Genomic DNA, 19,558 nt, shown 5'->3' with positions numbered 1-19,558 from the left:
GGACTTGGTACCAAAGACTCAGACCCAAAGAACTGCCAACACCCCTGGATTTCTCCAAGATGCTCAACGTAGGGCTGCCTCAAAAAATCACATGAACAATCTAAGTGGTTTGGAATATAATAATCAATTCGCTGTGCTTTACACGATGAATCTATCCTACTCTGCATTCTTCAATATTCTTACTGGGTTTCCAGTTCCTTTCCAGGAAGGCGTCGGGTCCAAATCCACAAAGCTCCATCTGCCCCTAGGAGGCATGAGAAAATGACAACTTGGGAAGCATAGGAAAGTGTCCATCAGGAAGACAAAGGAAAAGAACCACTCCCATGGCCTCCAAATAATAAGCTTCCCTTGACTCCCCAATTTAATCAGCGGGGTTGAGCGACAACAGACTCTGGAGCAAGATTTCAATGTTGGCTGAGTTTTAGCGGGTAGGGAACCCAAATCCTAACGCGATTCCAAAGATCATGCTAGCTTTTGGCAAAAGTATATTTAAATAATTAATAATTATAGTAATTAATTAACATTTCATTAACGTATTTGATTTGTATTTAAAATTATACTTAAAAGCACAAAGGATCCAGTCTTCTTGAGATCTGGTGTGCAGAATTTAAGATAGAAAGAGAGAGAGAGAGAGACCCCGGTAAAGCATATTCTTGCTTTAAGTTCAAATGACTTTGCAGTGAGAACTTTGCTGGCCACATATCAAAATGACCTTGTCCCTAATAAGGTAATTACCTTTCTCATCGAAACATGCCTTTAATGGCCCTATAAAGTGTCCCCTCTCTCTGATATATTGGAAAGATTGCAAGCCCCCTAGATTAATTTATTTAACGCTATAGCGCTTTATCAATACGCCGGCTGTAGCAGGGGTACTAAGCGAGGGCTGGAGGAGATGATGAAACATTGCGGATTATAGCCTCCCCGTCGGCAGCGCGCGCACATAGAAGATGCTTTAAAAAAAAAAACAGCCTGAAGTCTCAGCCGAACTGACAAAGTCACCGGCTTTTCTGCTCGCTTTATACCGCCGAGCGGTTTTGCGCTGCGGCGTTTCAGAAAGTGGGAGAGAAAGCGGCGAGAGAGGATAGAGATGGGGCAACTGGGGAGGTGTCCAAGCAGAGCAGGATCATGTCCAGCATGCTGTACAGTGGTGCCTCGCTAGACAGTTACCCCGCATGACAATTTTTCGCTAGACGTTGGCTTTTTGCGACTGCTATAGCGATTCGCAAAACAGTGATTACTATGGGGGAATTTCGCTGGACAATGTATGGTCACTGCTTCGCAAACCGATTTTCGCTAGACGACGATTTTGACAGCTCCTTCCGCACTCGCAAACAGGTGTTTTGGGGACCTAAGCTTCGCAAGACAGCGATTTAAACAGCTGATCGGCAGTTCGCAAAGCGGCTTTCCTATAGCTGATCTTTGCTAGACAACGACGATTCTTCCCCATTGGAACAGGTTTCAATGCATTCCAATGAGGAAATGCTTTTCGCTAGGCGATGATTTTGCTAAACAGCGATTTCAGTGGAACAGATTATCGTCTAGCGAGGCACCACTGTATTTAGACAAGGCAGAGGCAAGTTCGAATCCCAACCTAAAAGCCAGAAGGCTAAGCAACCTCGCCGGATTATTGTGAAAGTGAAGAGAAAAGCCAAATATAAGCATGACAACTTCATCAACACAGCTTAGGTTTTTGAGGAACAACTACCAAAAGCTGTGGGCCAGTCAGGAAACATCTGGCCTAACATCACTCACAATCCCTTATCCACAGCCCTGCTAGGTGGCCCTGATGAAAGTTGTTGATCAAAGCATCCAGAGAAGCAAAGCTCCTCCAAGACTGACTGAGTCTAGTCCCTGAAGTCAATCATGAGCTCCTCCAGATCTATAAGATTCTCCAAAGATCTCCAAAGAGCCACATCCATTGTCCCACCAGAGATAAGGTTTGGCTCATCAGACGTTGCTAAGAGTTCAACCTCCTTCAGGGCTTGGAGATGTTCTTCTCTGGCTTCACAGCTCCGAGATTTCCCCTGGCAGATGGGAATCGTGGTGACCACGTAACCCTTGTTGCTCTCCCACCGCAACACTAAGGCTGGTTCTCAATGCTAGCTAAGAAGGGTTCCGAAATGATCTGGGCAGCGCCACGGGGGTGGTTGGCAAAGCATTTGTTCTGAATGAGAGACGGCTTGCCCTTCGGAAGGACAGGCGTTTGGCCGTTCCCTGCTCCACATTCTCTGGCTGGCACTCACTCAGAAGCAGCAGACAGAGGAGGCAGGGCAGAGAAACCGGGGTGCTGCCTCTGAACGGGCAGCTGTCAAAGGAGGCAGGTCTGGGACAAACCAGGATGGACCACCCGTTTGTGCCCATCTCTACTCCCCATCGTTCCTCCTCGTCTGTCTCTTACCTGCAGCAAAGGCAGAACACATCACAAAGAACATCCCAACAGCGATCCTTTTCAGGGATGAGGGAAGGAAGCCGTTCCTCTTCAAGATGGGGTCCACCACCTTATCTTTCAAAGGGATCAGGATGAGGATGAGAACAGCATCGAACATGGTGAGCCAGGCAGCTGGGAACTAGAACAGAGAAGGAAGGAAGGAAGGAAGGAAGGAAGGAAGGAAGGAAGGAAGGAAGGAAGGAAGGAAGGAAGGAAGGAAGGAAGGAAGGAAGGAGGGAGGGAGGGAGGGAGGGAGGAAGAGGAAGGGAGGGAGGGAGGGAGGAAGAGGAAGGAAGGGAGGGAGGGCGGGAGGGGAGGGATGAGGAGAAGGGAGGGAGAGAAGGAGGGAAGGAGGAGGAGGGATGAGGGGAAGGAAGGAGGATCAGTCAAAAATACATTGCTCCAAAGTTAACTTGCATTTCTCTTTCTTCAAATAGCCACATTTTCTCAGAGTTGTAAGACCTCAACTCAAAAGCACCACAGAGCTGAGAACATTCCTGTTTCTCCTAAACACAACGCAAGCATGACCAAAGCAAAACACACACGCACACAGACTTTTATGGCTCAGAAAGGAAAGGTGTCTCTCTCATCTTACACCGTTGGCTTGACCTCAGCTCCCAGCACCCTCCATGGGAGGACGAAGAGAAACGGAGTCAAGGAAGGTCAACAGGACCACACGCTCCCCACGCCAGCTGCCATCCGAATGCAAAAGACGGCAAACCGGATTAAACCGAAAATAAAATTCTCTACTGGCCCCATCCTTTCCGACGTTCGAAATTTCTATTCACCTTTTCACCTTGGTTTTAATAACCAAGGAGCATTTTATTAGTGAGGGTAAGGGAAGCAAGTGTACCTTGAAATACAGAGGAATCAGGACCATCCACATTTTAATCTTAAAATCTTTCTCAATCTCTCATATTCAGCTCATCCTGGAATCTTGTTAATAAAAACCCCATCGTCTTGCCAACGACGGCCGAAATTGCATTAAGCCCAATTAATCATCAGAAATACCTGTCTGCCGAATGATAGATGAGAACGCTCATATCTGATAAACAAAGCCCTGTAAATTACTGCCACGAATGCACACCGAGATGGGTTTCTAACAGCCATCAGAGCTAATATTGACACCGCATGTGACGGGAAGTAGTCAAAAATCAATTAAGTATTCTCGTCACCCGCAATCATCCGCCAAGGCTTCAGAGACCACGTGTTCCCCCGACACAATTTCTCTCCACGGTTTCTGACCGATACAAAGCCTTTCCCATACCCATTATTCCTGGGAACCTGTTTTCATTTTACGGTCATCACTATGCCATCATCATCCCTTCGCTGGTAATATTTAGCAATGTTTCCCATCAGAGATGGGCGCGAACCTCGGTTTGGAGGTTCGTGTACACGGCCGCCTTCCCCCCTCCTCCCCGGCTGGATTCCCCCACCCACCAGCCAATGCGTGCTCCTTTCTTCCTCCTCTTCAGCTGTTCAACCAGTCCCCAGCAGGAGCACAGGCTTCCCTGCCCCGCCCCCCTGGCGGATCGCCCACTCAGAGAAGGAGGCGGGGCAGAAAAAGCCCGTGCTCCTGCCGGGGACTGGTTGAACAGCTGAACAGGGGAGGCGCATGCTTCAACGGGTGAGTGGGTCACTGGCTGGGGAGGCAGAGGAAGGGCACATGTGGTACCTCTGACGCCATGTGTACGAATGGGCATAAACCTTCGGACCGAGGTTCGCACTCGTCTCTGTTTCACTTATTCAGAGCATTGGGGTGGCATAGACGGGGCAGGCAATTTTCCGAGTTACGTCTATGGGGGTCATTCCAACTTTCCCTTCCAATCTTGGAGGCTGCAATTTCCATCAACCCCACCCCCCGTGAAAAAATATATATATCCCCAAATTGCCCATTTTCTTTTAACCCCAAATCTCTGTCGCTGTCCATACTGTCTAAAAACGGCCAACAATTCAGTAAGAGAAACCGGGATGGAGTTATTTTGGAAAGGGCATGGCTGGCTGGAATCAGAAGCTGGTGGCCAACCTCTACCGGTTACCCACTGTGTCCCAGAACGGGTTCAAGGTCTTGGCACTCTAAAATCCTTCATGGTATGGGACCAACATTGCCTCTCGGAGTGTCTCTCTCCAATCTTACCTGCCTGACCCACCGGATTGACACAGGCCAGGCTCCTTGGGGTAGCCACCCCGAGAGAGCCTCAAAAGTCATCCACTAGATGTAGGGCCTTCTCAGTGGTGGCTCCGAGCCTATGGAATCAGCTCTGGGAGGAATTGTGTATGACCTCCTCCCCTGGACTCATTCAGGAGACACTACTTTTCAGGGAGACTTTTCAATCCCACCCTGGTTGAGTGTCTCCCATCCGTTCCGCTTTACTGGGAACATTTCTCGGTCTCGTTGATTTTCATGTCTTTACTTGGTCACCGCTCTTCGTGTTATATTTCGGTGTACGTTGTGTGTTCGTTTTGGCTTTAATTGTTTGTAAATCGCCTAGCACGGTGCTTTGGCACAAAAGGGGCAGTATATAAAGTAATAAATAAATATAAATAGGTATCGCACCCAACCACAATTGTGTGGTTGTGGGTGTTGCTGGTGATCTGTTGCTTGTAAAACAGGTGAGCGTGCCCGGCGCCTGAGTTGGCGCCGGGCCCTCAACACCGGTAGCCTTGCGGGCACATCCTGGCGTCACTCCCTTCTGAATTCAGCACGCCAGCTACAAGCCGCCGGCACTAACCCCCTGAGGCATGGCAGCTTAAGAAGCCCAGGTAGCAAAGCGATTAATTAGGAACTCATTTTCCCCGAGGGGGGCAAACTCAAAGGAACATCATGTGCCATCGGCACCATCTCAGGAGTAAAATCCGTTTATGGGAGCATTCGAATACCGCAGGAGATCAAAGGTTAAACTCCACGCTTGGAGGAAGTGCATACAAAGTGTTTATTGTATGGATTTTCACACGCATGGATCCATACTTGGGCTTTCCAACCTCACCTCCTTACTACCAGCCCTCTAAAACAGGTCTTGGTTCAACCTCATTAGAATTCCTTGCCCCCAATCCACGTCAGTAAAGGTCAGATCCACAGACCAGCAACGTGGACGCCCGAGGCCACCCGGGTGATGCCCCGTTCAGCTGCCAGCGGGAAAGTTCACACGAAAAGCCGGGCGAAAAGCCTCAATGAATATTTGAAAACGCTCGCCGGGGTCCTCGCTTTCAAAGGCCACGCAAATTACCATTTTTAATGATTGGGATGATGAAATATTCATGGGCGGGAGAGCGGGATGCCGAGACCCGAAATGCACCAGGAATTTGGGAAGCTGCAGAAAGCTTTGGTTGATGAAACCGCTCAAATCTGTAAGGGTTTTATTTCTGTATGACAGTGGTTCCCAAACTGGGGCCCCTAGATGTTCTTGGACCACAAGTCCCAAAAGTCTTCACTGGCCAGGAATTCTGGAAGTTGTAGTCCAAGAACATCTGGGGACCCAAGGCTGGGAACCACTGCTTCCTCAATATTATGAATAAGAGGTTGGCACGGGTGGTCTTAAACCAGAGATCTCTGCCACCACCAAGCCCTGCCCTTCTTCCCGCGCTCCGGATCTTGAGCGCCACTCCGAAAACTTTACTCTTCGTCCAAAAGGGACCGCGCCAGACGCGGCTCTTCCAAACTGCTTGAAATTGCTGACTCGTTAATATTAAGCAGGTTGAGCTTTTTCCGGGATGAAAAGGCTCATTGATAAATACTGCATTAAAACCATCATGCATAATGAATGCGGGTTATTACCATGACGGGGCTGCGCGCAGAATACTTGAAGGAAGGGCGGGCCGCAGGTATAGGAAGACACACCAACCTCCCGGCCTCTCCGGCTACGGTGTATCGCTTTGACCCTGATGAATCATTGAGCAACCCCGCAGGGACGGTGCTCCCGAGAGCCCGCATGCCACTAATCGCCCCCAAGCATAATGGGAGGGGCGATTCCTGATCCCTGTTCACCTCCGTTCCATTTTGATCCCATCTCTATTTATTGATCCTACGCCGCCATGCCTTCGACAAGCTCAAGGTGGTGCTGGTGACCCTTCCCTCCCCCTTATCCGATTTTCACAACAGCCCTGAGAGGTAGACCAGCGAGAGGGAAGTGCGGAGAGCTCCGTAGTTTCGGGATATGGCTGAGGAAGGCAGAGGTTGGGGGTTCGATTCCCCACTGAGACCCACCCGAGTTCATCCAATTAATTTTTTGATTTAGCAGGGAATTGAACCGGAATCCACTTCCATGGAGTAAAAGGAAAATGAGCTGTGTACTCAATTTACCGATCTCAGAAGACTGGACGGTGGAGTCATCCCTGAGCTGGCTACCTGACCCAATGGGATTAAACTCAGGCTTGGAGCAGAGTCTTGATTGCAGTACTGCAGTTTAAACCATGGCACCATGAGGGCCTTTTCTCACTCTTCTCTTTCCTAAATTCTCTCAAAGACAGACAGAGTCTTCTCTTCACTTACCGTATGGTTACCTGAAGTGCTGTTGAGGCCCGCGTTTGAAAACTGAGGGATCCTTAAGTGAAGGCTCTGGAGGACATACGTGGTCTGCATCTGAAGTTCCAAAAAAAAGAGAAATATTATATGGATCAGGCGGCGTTGCTGCTTCCAGAGCACGAGAGGGTCCCTGCCCCAAAGAGCCTGCAATCTTTTTTTTCCCCCAGCCTTCGCACAGAAAGCCCACGCTTCCACCTTTCGGGTTCTGAATGTTCGTTCTAAGAGATGAATCAACAAACAGATCCAGAAAGTACCTTTTAAAAAAACAGGGATGGGAAAGAATTCTATTTATTTCAGCCCATTTTTTGATTTCCTGCTTCGGGGTGGGCTTGACCGGTGCTTCTCAAACGGGGGTCCCCAGATGTTCTTGGACTGCAACGCCCAGAAATCTTGGCCAGCCCTGCTAGGGGTGAAGGCTTCTGGGAATTGCAGTCCGAGAACATCTGGGAATTGCAGTCCGAGAACATCTGGGAATTGCAGTCCGAGAACATCTGGGAATTGCAGTCCGAGAACATCTGGGAATTGCAGTCCGAGAACACTCCTTGACTAGATGACCTTCTGAACACCCCTGGTCCTATAATTCAAATTATTCTGTCCCCGGGGTGGAGTAGCTTTGGCTTTTCCAGATGTTCGGGACTTCAGCTCTCATCGTCCGGCCCAACCGGTGGCGCTGGGCCAGGCTGATGGGAGTCGGAGTCCAAACGCAGATGACATTGCCAACCTCTGTGAAGGGAGGAATGCAAAGAAAACCTGGGTTTCCCGTCGCCCACCTGAAAGTAGACTGTCCAGTAAGGTATAAGCGCCAGGAAGACGGGGATGATTTTGACGAGGGCTTTGACGTCTTCCACTTTCTCTTCCCTGAAGGGTCCCCCGCGGGAGACTTTGGCCGACTCAAAGAGGCTTTGCTTGCGAGGCTGTTGCGGAAGGACGCCTTGGCTGTCCCTGAGGAAGGGGGGGGGAAAGGGGGAAAGAAGGAAGATCAGGGAGTTCCCCCCGACATGGCACAGCTGAATTGCTGGAGGCTTCAGAGCCAGAGGTTGGGAGTTCGATTCCCCACGGAGCCTCCTTGACCAGAGGCTGGACTTGATGATCTACAGGATCCCTTCCAGCTCAGCAGTTCTAAGACAGTCAAACTCTCACATCACAAGAGCAGCTTGGCACACATGGGATCTGGGTTCAACTCCCTGCTCAGGCCCCCAAAAATTCAGCTTGGGCCCATCCCTTTCTATCAACCTGGCCTACCTCACAGGGTTGGTGTGAAGACAAAGTAGCGAGGGAGGAACTATACACACTGATCTCACAGGAGGAACTATGGAAGATAATGTGCAATTAATTTTTTAAAAGCACATTCAGATATTTAGAAGGAAGGTGGATTCGAATTTAAATTTTAAAAAAATGGATTCTTTTGGCCGATTGAAATAAAAATTGATTTTAAAAAAATAAATCGTGGTTTCAAATCAATTCCATTTTCAAAAACCGTTTATTTTTTATCCACCTTTTTTAGATCACACAGAAGACAGGTTTATACAGACCGACGAGGCTCTTCGGGGAACTCAGTGGAGTTCCTTCGTAAATTTATTGATCTAAACTATTCTTAAAAAGAACCTCAAGAGGGTTAAAGAATGGAAAAGTGATGATGGTTATTTATTTATTTTTTGAGACTACACTACCCAGTATCCCCATACTGGCAAAAGGGGATTCCGGGAGCTGAATCAAAGAGCGTCTCCTCATTTACCTATTTCTGGGGTACCCCTCGGCCCTCCTCTGGGAACAGCACGAAAAGGCCAAGATCCGGAACATGTCCGTGAAGGCGCTGCCGTCGGGCGGCTTGGTGATGAAGACGCTCTGGCCGCACAGGAAGACGACGAAGGAGACCCCGATGCAGACCGCCGGGATGATGTAGCCAGTGCTGAAGTCCACGTTCTGCTGGATGTAGGCAATCCCGCCCAGCGAGAGGATGGCCCCCAAGTTGATGCTCCAGTAAAACCAGTTAAAGAATCTCCGGGTGGCCTCGGGGCCCCGATCCTTGACCTAGAAGAGAATTTTTAAAGCATTTCCCCCCTGAAGCTAGCAGTACCACGGATCGGGATGCTGAACGAGCATCTTTTTTAATCCCCCCAGTTATGGTGCCGAGGGTAACGGAAGCCGCTGGCTAACCCTCGCATGTTCTCTCTCTCTCGTTTTCTTGGCCACAGGCTATCGTTCTGTGTCATCGAGTCGGAACCTGCTTAGGCTGACCCCTAATAGGGCTTTTGAGGTCAGTGAGATACAGTGGTGCCTCGCCAGACGATGATAATCCATTCCACTGAAATCGCTGTCTAGCGAAATAATTGTCTAGCAAAAAGCAAATCGTCGTCTAGCGAAAATCAGATTGCGAAGCAAGGACCAAACATTGTCCAGCGAAATTCTCCCATAGGAATCACTGTTTTGCGAATTGCTATAGCGATCGCAAAAAGTCAATGTCTAGCGAAAAAACTGTCATGCGGGGTAACCGTCTAGCGAGGCACCACTGTATTTAAGGAGGGGTTTTGCCAGGAAGCTTCCATGGCTGAGTGGGGATTCGAACTCAGGCCTGCATCCTAGCTCATCACTTGAGCCACTGCACCCCACTGGGGATCCTCACAGGTTGTAGTGAGAATAAACCAAGGAGGAAGAGAGAGAGACAGATGCACTGCTATGGATTCACCACACTTTGGTTTGTGTAGTGGTGTGACTCCGGTTCCTCGATCGAGGGATCGGCTGCGTGAAGGATGTGAAACACTGAGAGGAACAGTTGAGTGAGCCATCTCCTACATGCCCTGTCCTCCACGGCCCTGCTCAGCTCTTGCAAACCCAAGTCCGGGGCTTCCCTTAGGGAGCTAGTCCATCTCGTATTTGGCCTTCCTCTTTTCCTGTTGCTTTCAACCTTTCCTAGCATTATTGTCTTCTCCGGAGCATCCTGCCTTCTCACGATGTGCCCAAAGGAGGACAACCTCAATTTTCAACATTTTTTTTTGCCTCTAGAGATAGTTCAGGCTTGGTTTGCTCTAGCAGCCACTCGCTTGTCTTATGGGCCGTCTTTCTCTCCACGAAGCTCTCCTCCAGCACCACCTTTTCAATCAAATCAATTTCTTTTTTCATGCCAGCTTTCTCAACTGCCCAGCTTTCACACGGTGATCAGAAATACAAGAGTGTGGATGATGCTGGTCTCCAGGGGCACCTCCTTATACAGGATGATCTTTCCTAATTCTTTCATCGCTGGCCTTCTGAGTCTCAGTCTTATTCTAAGACACACACAGTAAAACCGTTTAAATACACACACACACACACACACAAACCACTCCCTCCCAGAGCTGATCCGGTTATTAGTCAACTGTGTAAAGAGCTTATCAAGTATCAGTAAGTAAAAACTGCCTCTGATAGTGCATTTTTAAAAAACCACATGCCATCTGATTCCCTGAGGATAAAACTGTGGCCAGATGAATACTAGATAGTTGACCACAAGTTGTCTCTTTGTGTGTGTGTGTGTGTGTGTGTGTGTGTGTGTGTGTGCATGCGCGCATGGCGATTATTTTTGTTCAACCCCCCCCAACCCCTGGCATCTTATTACTCACAAAGCACCCTCTGAACAAATGCCAAATTGCAGAATTCAACGAGCAAAAAATAAATAAAAATAAAATAAAATTTAAAAAATGGATCGGGTATTTATAATTTTGAAAACAACACCGGGGTGAAACAGCACACCACACAAAACAAAGCGGTGTGTGGTTCGCCACAGTTCCAGGCAGGGTTGCCATGATCAATCCCCCCCCACTTTTGTGAAAAGAAATTCCCCGCATGTAGAAAGCTAGCAACTCAGGAAGTAAAAAAGAGAGTGAGGTGGGAGGGGAAAACCCCTTCTTCTTGAATGTGGGTCTTTCTGTAGGAAGGGGGCAGTTACGGGCAAACATTCAAGCATCTGTTGCAAAAGCAATGCAGCTGTGACATAGTCTGACTCCTGAAGTGAAAAACGAGGCCAGAGAAATTCCAAGAAGTCAGAAAACAGCAGGTGAAGGAAGTGAGAAGAGCAAAATATCACTCCTGGCCAGATGTGCATCTATGCAGAAAGAAAAGCCCAGCACAGATTAAGGGTACTCTGGGATTGTGCTGATGGAGAGTCTGTGGATGATGAAAAATAATAATTGGAACCCGCTTAGGCTGACCCCCTAATAGGCATTCTGAGGTCAGTGAGATACAGTGGTGCCTCGCTAAACGATGACAATCCATTCCACTGAAATCGCTGTCTAGTGAAATAATTGTCTAGCAAAAAGCAAATCGTCGTCTAGCGAAAATCGGATTGCGATTTGTCTATCAAATCTTTTGTCTATCAAAAGAAGGCTACGCCTTCTGGCATCCCTGCTCCTGTTTGGGGCCCTCTTTGACTCCGTCTGGAGCGATCCGTTACACCCAGATCAGAACCATTTAAAGAATGATTAGAGCGCAGGACCTCCCTATCCACAGGTTCAGTATCCGCTGATTCACTTATCCATGGTCTGAAAATATTAAAAAATATTCTTCCTAAAAAAATTCTAGAAATATATATTTCCAAAGTTGAAGTGACCACAACTGGCTACTAGAAGGAGCCAGATACCATGCTATGGGTAGTGTTTGCTATTAAAAGAATGTTTGCTATAATTCACATTTTTTTTTCAGCATCCACGGGAGGGACTTGGAACCAATCCCCCACAGAGACGGGGGTCATAGTGTAATTTATTTGTTTTCCATTTGTGTACGAAATTGGGAGGCATGAAATGGCTGCTTCAAAGAGGGCAGCCAACTTGACTAATTTTGGACCGCTTGCTTCAAGCGTTGGTATACACGTTTTTATGTGATGTCGAGTCGAAGCTTGAATGAGCTCTTGCAAACTCAAACCAGTGGCTTCCTTTAGCGAGTCCGTCCATCTTGTATTTGATCTTCCTCTTTTCCTCCCCATCCTAGGAAGGGATGAGTCAAAGCAGGTTTTTCCTGGGGAGAGATTTTAGGAAAAATAATACCGGTGGCGCGCCCTCGATAAAAACCGTTCCACGGCACAAAACTGACCCCTTTTCATTTTAATAGAGTTCTGTAGCTCGGAGCCCAAGCGTGTGTCAGAAACATACAGCCTCGCAGAGCATCTTTGTTTGAAGAAGAAAATAAATTCCCTCCGAAGGGGGATAAGAATATATAAGATCTATAAAAGAATCCATCCTGGGGGTGAAGAAAGCGAGCCAGAGAGGTCCAATTTGACACACCCAGCGAGGAGCTCGGGATGCGCTGACAGTTGTACTCATTGGGGCATCAATGGAAAAGTTTCCCTCTCCGGAAAGGGGGCTAAAAAAAAAAAAGACAACCCACAATGCCACACAATTCATCCTTGTTTGCTTGTTTTTTCCCCTGCAGCAGCGCAGAAATGATGCTGAGTCATCCTTCGCCGGCAGCTATTTTGCCAATTCCCAATTACGCCATCCGAGCGAAGCAAAGTTATTGTGCGCCCCCCCTGGGAGCTCAGGCACCCTCCGGAGCGTGTGACCGGTTTTTCGACCTAATTAGAGGGGTCCGGCTGCCTCTCTCTCACTCTCTCTCTCGGGATCTGCGCCAAACGGTCGCAGCCGCTGGTACGCACCGGACTGGATTCTGGTTGGCTGCTGTTTTGCGTGTGTGGCTTTTTGTGGCTGATGAAGAGTTCTGTGCGACCCGCAGGCTGGCACCGGGTTTTTCAATCTCCTTGTCAGCTCGTCTGAAAGTATGATGTGGCTTTCCTCGGGAATGAACACAGCTTTAAAAATCAGCTGGGGGGGGCTACACAAGACACAGTGCAACCGCATAGCTTAAGATGATCATCATAGAGACTCTTTCCAGGGTTTTCATCAGAAGTGGTTTCCCCTTCTCTTCCTCTAGGGGGAGCCCTGGGACTATGCAGCTGGCCCAAGGCTCCCCAGGCTGGCTTTTCGTCTTCGAGGCACGGGGGGGGGGGGGATCGAACTCCCAACCTTTGGCTCCTTAAACCATCGAGCAATCCAGCCACTGTTTTAAACCAGCCCAAAATCTACTGGAGTGGACAATTCTGCTTTTTTGGAGGGTCCATATTTAGCAGGGATACCCAGCGAGGTGAAGTGGACAGAGTGATGGATTAGGACTCAGGAGCTATGGGTTCAAATCCCTGCTCTGCCAGGAAGCTCACTGAAGGGTATGGAACTCTGGTACAGCCCCTCCTTGAATATCTCATTTATCTCAACCTTATGGAACATATAAGAACACTTTTTCTAAAGCAAGAGAACGCTTGGGCACATCCGGCGCTCCGCCTTGCCTGACAACGAAAAGGAAGCGATCAAGCTTCCCAAGGCCACCAATTATAAAGATTTTTAGTCCGAATTCTTTGAAAAAATGATAATTATTTATTGGTGGCATCATTCCAAGCCTGGTCTCATTGGATTCCTGAAGCAAAATGGAGTGAGGTGATACACCACCAGGGACTATCCAGTATCTCCAAGTTGCAAAAAAAACCCACAAACCTGCTAGAGGCCCATTACTGGAATACAATGGGACCCCAGTATCCACGGGATCGCTATCCGCGGTTCATCACAGGCAGATACCCAACAGAGAACGGAGTGGGCCTCTTGGCCTTTGTGTGTTGTATACAGGCTTCGCTCTTATATGTGGTTTCTGGAATTCATGGTAGATCGTGGATTGGACCCGCAGCGGATACGGGGGTCCGTTGGTACTAAGGTAGACATGCAAGATTCTGACTCGATATATAGCATTTCTGCGTACTAGCCCAAAGGGGCTACTTGACTCTGTTTCCACACTGGCTCCTTCGTTAATCCAGGCTGTTAATGTCTTAGCAGGCTAATAAAACACGTGCCCATCTTTCTCCATTCTTCCTTTTCTATTCTCATACCAGGAGGAGAGGGACTTGTAAAAAATAAAAAATCCAACCCTTTTTAAAAAACACGCCGACCGAAGGGCAGAGTGAAATGCGCATTAAGGTTGGCCCCCAACGATTTGTGCGCGGCCGGACCGGTTTCGTTTTCTCCGTGCCGCCGTGGCCCGAGGCCAGAATAGAAAGAGGCGAAGAAATAAATTGGAAATCACCCTGAGATGAACAGGAAGGCGAGAAAGAGAGAGGGTAAGGCTCTAGAAAAAGAGGAACTGCAAGGCACGGTGTCTCTCTTCATCTGAAGTCCGACTTGCGAGGATGAGAGAAATCAGAACCAAATCACTATACTTTGGCAGCAAAACCTTGCGAGATAACAGACCGAGGATCGCACGAAGCCTCGCAAGATTTGGGTTCAAATCCTGGCCACGCTAGGGGAACACACCCAAATTGTTTATGACTTAAAGATCATCTGTTAGTAGCCACAGTACACCCCTTCTTGACCATTTTGTGTATTGCGGAAAACCCAGTCGAGCGGTCATCGAGCCACAGAAGCAATCCGAGGGCAGATAAAAGCAGATATAACCACATAAGATCTGAGAAGGATCTTGTATGTGCGAGCGACGGTCGTAACCAGGCCGTGTGTGTGTGTGTGTGGGGGAATAAGCCAACACCGAGAAAACCACAAAAAATCTCAAATCCTGCACACGAAAGGCACTTGGGTTGCTTAATATCAGTTATGTAAGCCTTGACACATTTCAAGCTGCATCGACTACGGCCAGAGCATCTTACTGGGGTAAGAAGTCCAATCATGTCCGGGACTGACTCTAAGGGATCACAAAACACCGTCCCTATTAAGTAGCCAATTGCTCATGAATGGTTTCAATGCATGTGCGTCCTATCAGACAATGAGTACCTGGAATAGCAGTCAAATGAATCATATCCATGGGAAGAGAACCAGTGTGCACCAAGCTACTGAATTTTTCTGTGTATAAGACTATACTTTTGTCTTTAGACTAAAAATTGAGGGTCGTCCTATACACGGAAGTAAGCTGAGGAGAGAACAAAAACGAGTGGAAGGGAAAGCAGGGATCAAAGCGATTCTGCAGTGCTATGATCCCTTTCCTCCCTACACTTGCTAAGCCCCACTTAGATTTCTTAATTTTGGATTAGAAAAGTCTTATACATGGGGGCGTCTTATACATGGAAAAATACGGTACTTGACACTGAGCTGTATGAACTTCAGAAGTGAGCTTGTTTACTCGTTAACAGGACGGCGACAGAATAAATGTCCTGGGCTATCAAAAGTCTCATTCGTCCTGCAACCCACCTGAGCCAGAGGAAACAGCACCGCCGTTCAAGTGAATGATGCCAGAACGAAACCTCTGGTTTATCCTGACTTCTTCCCGACAGGCCCAAGAAAACTCAGAAGAGGAAAAGCAAGATTACACACCTTGACTCGGCTGGATACGCTTGGGAGGATTCTACACAGGTAAGACCATAAACAAAGACTGTGCAAAATGGATGATCCACCTTCTGACCGGTGAAATCGACAGAAATAAAGTAATAAAGGTGTCTCTTTTTTTTTAACAAAAAGGGGTGAAGACGATGCCACAAAGCCACAAGTCACTACCGAGAGTTATTTTTCTGCATTCCTGCTGGAGTATTTTTAAAGTATTTCTCCTTTTTTTCTTCTTTTCTTGGATAGCATCATGATTATTTTGCTTTCCAAACAAAGATGCGGAGTTGCCCTCTAAACCATCCTGCAAAGCGCTTCGCAGCCAAGAAGTTCAACCAATGTTGGCTTTTATTATTTACGATGTTTTAAAATAGTTTTACATTTGCTTTATTTATTTATTTATTTATTTATTCAATTTATATGCCGCCCAAACTACCCAGGGTTCTCTGGGCGGCTTTACAGGGTTTCCATATTGTATCTGAAATGTGTTTGAAATGGCTTAAAGCTGTCAAGGCATCCAGTGATGTGTTGTTATATACCTGTGTGTACAAACACATAAACTTCTAACCAGGTTGGTTAGGAATTCAGCATCTGCTCCTCTTTTTGATCCGAATTCAAGAAACGATGAAGAGTTCTGTGCTCATTTAAATTGAAATGGCGCTATTCAACTAGGAAAAAAGTAGACTCTACTATAATGGAATAATCAATTTTAGCATGTAGATTTTGATTAATTTCTCAAAATTATGTGTTTTTAATAGGTCTGTATAATATGGTGAAGTATAATACTGACATGGGACTGGTTTCAAATCTCTACTGAGCTATGAAACTGTTTGAGTGACCTTCCCTCTCTTCCTCTCTCAACCTGTCCTACCTCGCAGGACTGCTGTAAAGATAAAGTGGGAAGCAGAGTTGTGTAACCCCCTTAAACTTTTTAAAGGAAAAACGAGATATAACCAATAACTAGCTAGCAAAAGTCTTCTTCTGGATCAACCCAAAGACCTACCAAGACCTCTACACTCTGTTTTCTAGAGTGGCCACCCGGATACCTCCAGAGGCATGGAAAAAAAATAGGGTGCAGATGACTCCCAAAGGCGACAGCAGTGGAGAAGCAGCTCTTGAGCAGATTTAATCAAGCTGGTAAGACTTTGAACACATGCTTGGTTGTGGATGGCATCTTTCACCTCTAGGGAACAGCTCAGCTAAGGATGGAGAAGCTCATGATAAAGCCGGCCACAGAGCACAAAAGCAGTCATAACAACATAACAAGGACGTTGCAAAAGAGCTGCAGGTTGCCATAGTAGTATTATCCACACTGGTGAAATAACACGTCCTCAAGCCATTCATGACAATATACCATTTGTCCTACTGCGAGGAACCACAACTCTGTGGTCAAGCACACGTTTTTGAATGTCTATAGACTCGGAACGGGGGAGAAGAATCTCACAGGCCATCCAATCCAACCATATCTGCTTGATGCAAGAAACCCAGCGCAACACGATCCTCCAAATGTCAATGTCAGAATCACAGGATCGTAGAATAACGGAGACGGAAGGGGGCCTAAAAGGCCATCTAGTCCAACCCTCTGCTCAAGGCAGGAATCCAAATCAAAGCACATCTGACAGAGGGTGGTCCCATTTTCTCTTGAATGCCTCCAGCGTTGGTGCGCTCACCACTTCCCAAGGTCATAGGTTGTCGTACTGCTCTAACAGTTACGACGTTTTTCCGGACATTCAGCAGAAATCTGGCTTCCTTTAGCTTGAGCCCAATTTTACATGTCTTGTGCTCGGGGATGATGAAAAACAGACCCTGCCCCTTGCCTGCATGGCAACCTTTCAAAGATTTGAAGAGTGCTATCCTATCTCCCCTCATTTTCCTTTTCCCGAGGCTCAACATCCCAGTTTTTTTCAGTGTTTCCTGGTACGGTTTGGTTTCCGGTCCCCTGATCACCCTTGTTGACCCTCCTCTAAACTTGCTCCTGTTTGTTGGCATCCTTCTTAAAGTACTCAAGATGAGGCCTAATGCGCATAGCGGTACGTAGGAATGGTGGACGCTGACGCTAGAACCTTCTGTGTACCCGAGTGTATGCAGCATGGCCATCACAAGAGAAAACAATGGACAATATAGAACTAGATCTAGCACATGGCCATTTTTTAGACTGGCTTTATGGCATGGTCGTAAGACTCCTTTTCATACAAAGTCTAATATTCGGTGAAGAAAGACGCCCACTTGGTTGGTACCAAAAGTCAGGCAGGAAGTTATTTCAACCCTTCGATGGCAGGGAAGAACATAAGGTCTACGTTGGGAACAACCTAAAGGCCTATCAAGCCCAACCATCTGCCCACGGGAAGCCCACTGGAGGACATGAACACAACTGGATGCTCCCTCTCACTTCCCATAGAATCCAACTCTCCAATGGTCTCTCCAATATCGGTCATGGTACGTGGTCAACCTGAGCAATATGTATTGATTGCCTCTCTCTCTCTCTCTCCATGGATCTATCCAACCTCTGCTTCAAACGCGAGCAACATCTCACAACAATGAATCCCACAGGCCTAGTTCTGCACCGTGAGAAAATTTCTCCTATCGTCCTCAATCTCCAGTCGACGTCTACATTAGATCAAGAAAAACGCGGAGCGCTCAACCAAAGAAAGGTTCGACCCACCTGGTCAGCTCCAAATGGAGTGATGTTGGCTTTGACCGAACCAACGCTGATTCCCACCAGCACCAGGCCAACGAAGGTCGGGATGAGGCAGTAGCGGGTGGCACCCTCCAGCTCGCAAGGAGGGGACGTCACGTTGGAGGCGACCGGCGAGGAGCAGTTCTCGACGGGCCACGGTTGAAGCTCCCCACAGAGCCACTGCCGAGTGGCGGGCAGGGCCATGGCGGGGAAGGCCAGCATCCCCAGGAGGTACACCGCCATGCTGACCAAGATGGTGGGGAACTTGCCCAGCAACGCGTCGGCCAACCAGCCGCCAAAGGGAGAAACCAGGTAGGTGATGCCCATGAACACCAGCAAGGCTTGGCTGGCTTGGGCTCCCTCCCAGTTGTAGGGCGTCTCGTTGAGGAACAAGACCAGGTTGCAGGTGATGCCGTAGAAGGCGACTCTCTCCAGCAGCTCGGCCAAGAGCACTGCGGCACACGCCAGGCGCCGTCCGTGGAACACGCTGGTGGCCGGGGAGCCCGTAGGGGAGCGGGGTTGGCTCCCTAAGAGCGGGCTTCTCTCACTTGACTCTCCTTCTTCCATGGCAATGGTGGGACGCCCAGAAATCTCAACACCTCACCTAGATTCCCTCCTGGGGGGGGGGGCAATCCAATGTTGACCCAAGTCTTCACAGACTCAGTCCCACTTCTGTCCAAACACCCAGCCTCCCCACCTTAGGCTCCTGAGCTACCCTAAATCTGACCCTCCCCCAGTGAACTACCCCACACGCTGCTCTCACAGAAGTCCCCCAGTTTTGGACCAGTTTGGCCCCACTCTCAGGTCCACCCAACCCTAACCCCTCCCAACACAGCAAGACCAACGCAACCACCCCAAACTCTTCCTAAGAGTCCTGATGGGGAGCTAAAAAAAAGGATAAAGGAACGGGTTGGTGGAGATATCACTCCCAAACCATTCCCTCCTCTCAGCCCTCTCACCCTCCAATTTCCCGGGGACGTACAGAGCGACCCACACCGGCCACCTGCCCCACCCGGGATTCGAACCGGCGACGCCTCCCTCCCAGGCCGCCTCCGTGGCGCGGGGCTCTTCCGACGCGCGGCTCTTCCGACGCCCCCCCTCCTCCAGAATCCTCGCGCGGGGAGCGGCCGTTCCCGGCTCCTCGACCCCCTCCCGCCGCGAGCGGGCGGCCGCCGAAGTTCTCTCGGTTGTTGGAATGCCCGGGTGCGCTGAAAAAAGGCCCGCCTCCTCCGACCGGGGGCTGCGCCCGCTGATTGGCCGCCCCGCGCCGTCGCTCAGAGAGGGAGGCCCTTCCAGGTTCAGCCCTCACGTGATCACGGTTGCAAAATAGGACATCGGAGAAGCGCGCGCGTGTTTGTGTGTGTGTGTTTGTGTGTCTTGGGTTTGCAGAAATAGGACAGGTGCAACACATCTAAAAGAGATACACACATGTTGTGTGTATAAATTGTGTTCCACGTGGAGATCTCCCTTTAATTTGATTGCATTTAATTTTCTGCCCTTCTGCATTTTGCAAAATTGGGGAGTTTCTGGATGAACATTGCCCTGGTGGGATTATGGGCTTATTGTCACGAGAAACCACGTGGCAATCTTCAGCACGCTGT

At 48.6% G+C, this 19,558-nt stretch overlaps 1 protein-coding gene across 1 annotated transcript in view; it reads right to left on the bottom strand.

Annotated features, from left to right (window-relative positions):
* The window catches only part of SLC15A4 (solute carrier family 15 member 4), a 32,492-nt gene extending 13,304 nt beyond the window's left edge, over nt 1–19,188 (bottom strand). Inside the window, exons 1-5 of the mRNA XM_072983742.2 lie at nt 17,943–19,188; nt 8,686–8,981; nt 7,721–7,892; nt 6,918–7,007; nt 2,399–2,567 (exon numbers count right to left, since the gene is read on the bottom strand). Coding sequence (XP_072839843.2) covers nt 2,399–2,567; nt 6,918–7,007; nt 7,721–7,892; nt 8,686–8,981; nt 17,943–18,524 — 1,309 coding nt within the window. The 5' untranslated portion in view covers nt 18,525–19,188. The remainder of the gene's footprint in view (nt 1–2,398; nt 2,568–6,917; nt 7,008–7,720; nt 7,893–8,685; nt 8,982–17,942) is intronic.
* Nucleotides 19,189–19,558: the final 370 nt, after the last annotated feature.

This window comes from Pogona vitticeps, chromosome 14 (assembly GCF_051106095.1).
Source record: "Pogona vitticeps strain Pit_001003342236 chromosome 14, PviZW2.1, whole genome shotgun sequence".
NCBI classification, from domain to species: domain Eukaryota; kingdom Metazoa; phylum Chordata; class Lepidosauria; order Squamata; family Agamidae; genus Pogona; species Pogona vitticeps.
The sequence above is the reverse complement of the archived record's forward strand: the minus strand, read 5'-3'. Positions and strand labels throughout refer to the sequence as shown.